At 43.9% G+C, this 2872-nt stretch overlaps 1 protein-coding gene across 1 annotated transcript in view; it reads left to right on the forward strand.

Annotated features, from left to right (window-relative positions):
• The first annotated feature begins 210 nt into the window (after positions 1-210).
• LOC108522675 (UDP-N-acetylglucosamine--peptide N-acetylglucosaminyltransferase 110 kDa subunit-like) overlaps positions 211-2872 on the forward strand; it is a 6744-nt gene continuing 4082 nt past the window's right edge. Inside the window, exons 1-2 of the mRNA XM_017863046.1 lie at positions 211-487; positions 718-841. Of these exons, the coding sequence (XP_017718535.1) occupies positions 322-487; positions 718-841 (290 nt within the window). The 5' untranslated portion in view covers positions 211-321. The remainder of the gene's footprint in view (positions 488-717; positions 842-2872) is intronic.

A 2872-nucleotide genomic window follows, 5' to 3' on the forward strand; every position in this document is an offset into this window, starting at 1 on the left:
TCCAGCATCGGTCTCCTCTCTTTCTTTGAACTCACTCTGAGGACAGCTAATAAGCAGAAGAGGGATAATTCAATTGATCTAATTCATCTCTGTGAAGGAAAGACTTGAGTTCACAGCAGGCTTCCATCTGGATGGAAAGAATAGAGTGTGGTAGAATTATTAGAGATCTCTGGGAGTCTTTGTTGAAATAGGCAGATATGCTATTAATAATTATTCTTATTTTCCCTATTTTAGATTCTGAAGCGTGTTCCCAACAGTGTACTCTGGCTGTTGCGTTTTCCAGCAGTAGGAGAACCTAATATTCAACAGTATGCACAAAACATGGGCCTGCCCCAGAACCGTATCATTTTTTCACCTGTTGCTCCTAAAGAGGAACATGTCAGGAGAGGCCAGCTGGCTGATGTCTGCTTGGACACTCCACTCTGTAATGGGCACACCACAGGGATGGATGTCCTCTGGGCAGGGACCCCCATGGTGACTATGCCAGGTAAGTTGCTGATAAATCACTGGAGTCTTCCTCATTCTTTTGAAAATCTCCTTTGGGGGAGAAACTTCCAAGTGAAATTATATATACTAGGAGCAACATTAAAGGCAAGGTGATAGAAAGTGAGACTTACTTCATTCTCTTCATCTGCATTGTGTGGAGGCTTAACATAAATAATAACTCTATGCTGTTTTACGTTCTCAGATGTGCAGTTGTTATCTTTTGTATTTCAGGAGAGACTCTTGCTTCTCGAGTTGCAGCTTCCCAGCTCACTTGCTTAGGCTGTCTTGAGCTTATTGCTAAAAACAGACAAGAATATGAAGACATAGCTGTGAAGCTGGGAACTGATCTAGAATAGTAAGTAAACTTTTCCTTGAACAAATTATTGGGTAAAGTAGAGAGAATATAGCTGTTATAAAATGAAGCCATAAAATAAGTGTAATATAAAATAGGTGAACTAGTTGTATGCCCTCTGGATGGGAGAAGTACTTTCTAAACTCTTAGAAATGAAGTGATCGATAGGTTTTACCATGTAAAAAGTAAATGACTGAATAAAAAATATTCAAGAAAATTAAAAGGCAAATGAGGGGAAAAAAACTTTTGTCTCAGATATCAAAGTATTAATTGCCTGGCTATGTAAAGACTGCAGAACATTTAAATTTTAAATCCCCTAGTAGGAAAGTAAAAATGGAAATGACGAGACACCTTGCCGAAGTGGAAATACAAAAGGTTAGCAGGAAAGTGTTTCAGGCTCTGTAGTAGAAATGCCAATTAAAATTATACTGAGGCTGGGTGTTGTGGCTTATGCCTGTAATCACAGCACTTTGGGAGGCCGAGGCGGGCGGATCACTTGAGATCAGGAGTTCGAGACCAGCCTGGCCAACATGGTGAAACCCCGTCTCTGTTAAAGACACAAAAATTAGTTGGGTGTGGTGGCATGTTCCTGTAGTCCCAGCTACTCCGGGGGCTGAGGCAGGAGAATCCCTTAAACCCGGTAGGCAGAGGTTGCAGTGAGCCAAGATCGCACCATTGCGCTCCAGCCTGGGTGACAGAGCGAGACTTTTACCTCAAAAAAACCACACACACAAAAAAATCCTAAGGGTATATCCATTATTTGCCTATACAATAGAAAGATTTTTTGTTATCAATGAGGGAGCATTGAGGACTAGCCTTTTCATGCATTGGTGAATAAATTGGGACAGCCCTTCCTCAGAGTTTTTAGAGCCTTAAAAGTTAGATCTTTGGGCCTGGCACGGTGGCTCACGCCTGTAATCCCAGCACTTTGGGAGGCTGAGGTGGGCGGATTACGAGGTCAGGAGATCGAGATCATCCTGGCTAACATGGTGAAACCCCATCTCTACTAAAAAATACAAAAAATTAGCCGGGCGTGGTGGCGGGCGCCTGTAGTCCCAGCTACTCGGGAGGCTGAGGCAGGAGAATGGCGTGAACCCAGGAGGCGGAGCTTGCAGTGAGCTGAGATCGTGCCACTGCACTCCAGCCTGGGTGACAGCGAGACTCCATTTCAAAAAAAAAAAGTTAGATCTTTGACGCTAATACTGTCATGTCTTCACTGCAGTCAGTGTAAGAAATAAAAACAGCATAACTTAAATGCCTGAAAGAGTAGGAATTACAGTGGTGATGCTTAGATGAGTGAGGATTTATTCATACAATAAACTAGTATTTCTTTCATTTTTTTTTTTTTTGAGATAGGATTTTACTCTGTTGCCTAGGGCTGGAATGCAGTGGTATGATCTTGGCTAACTGCAGCCTCGACGTCCTGGGCTCAGGACGTCCCACCTCAGCCACCTGAGTAGCAGGGACTATAGGTACATGCCACCATGCCCCATGCCTGGCTCATTTTAAAATTTTTTTTGTAGAGATGAAGGCTCAGTATGTTGCCCAGGCTGGGTATTTCTATTTTCTTTTCTTTTTTTCCTGGACAGAGTCTCGCTCTATTGCCCAGGCTGGAGTGCCGTGGCGTGATCTCAGCTAACTGCAACCTCTGCCTCCTGGGTTCAAGCGATTCTCCTGCCTCAGCCTCCCGAGTAGCTGGGATTACAGACGCCCACTACCACACCTGGCTAATTTTTTGTATTTTTAGTAGAGGCTGGGTTTCACTGTGTTGGCCAGGCTGATCTCGAACTCCTTACCTCATGATCCACCCACCTTGGCCTCCCAAAGCGCTGGGATTACAGGTGTAAGCCATCATGCCTGGCGGGTATTTCTTAAATGAGGTTTTTCTTTCGGTATAATGGGTGATGTTTTTTTCTTTGTGTATTTCTGAGAAGCAACATATTACATAGAAATTAAAGAAATACACTTTTTGGCCGGGCGCGGTGGCTCAAGCCTGTAATCCCAGCACTTTGGGAGGCCGAGACGGGCGGATCA

Source organism: Rhinopithecus bieti, unplaced genomic scaffold (assembly GCF_001698545.2).
Source record: "Rhinopithecus bieti isolate Rb0 unplaced genomic scaffold, ASM169854v2 scaffold_68503, whole genome shotgun sequence".
In the NCBI taxonomy this organism is placed as follows: domain Eukaryota; kingdom Metazoa; phylum Chordata; class Mammalia; order Primates; family Cercopithecidae; genus Rhinopithecus; species Rhinopithecus bieti.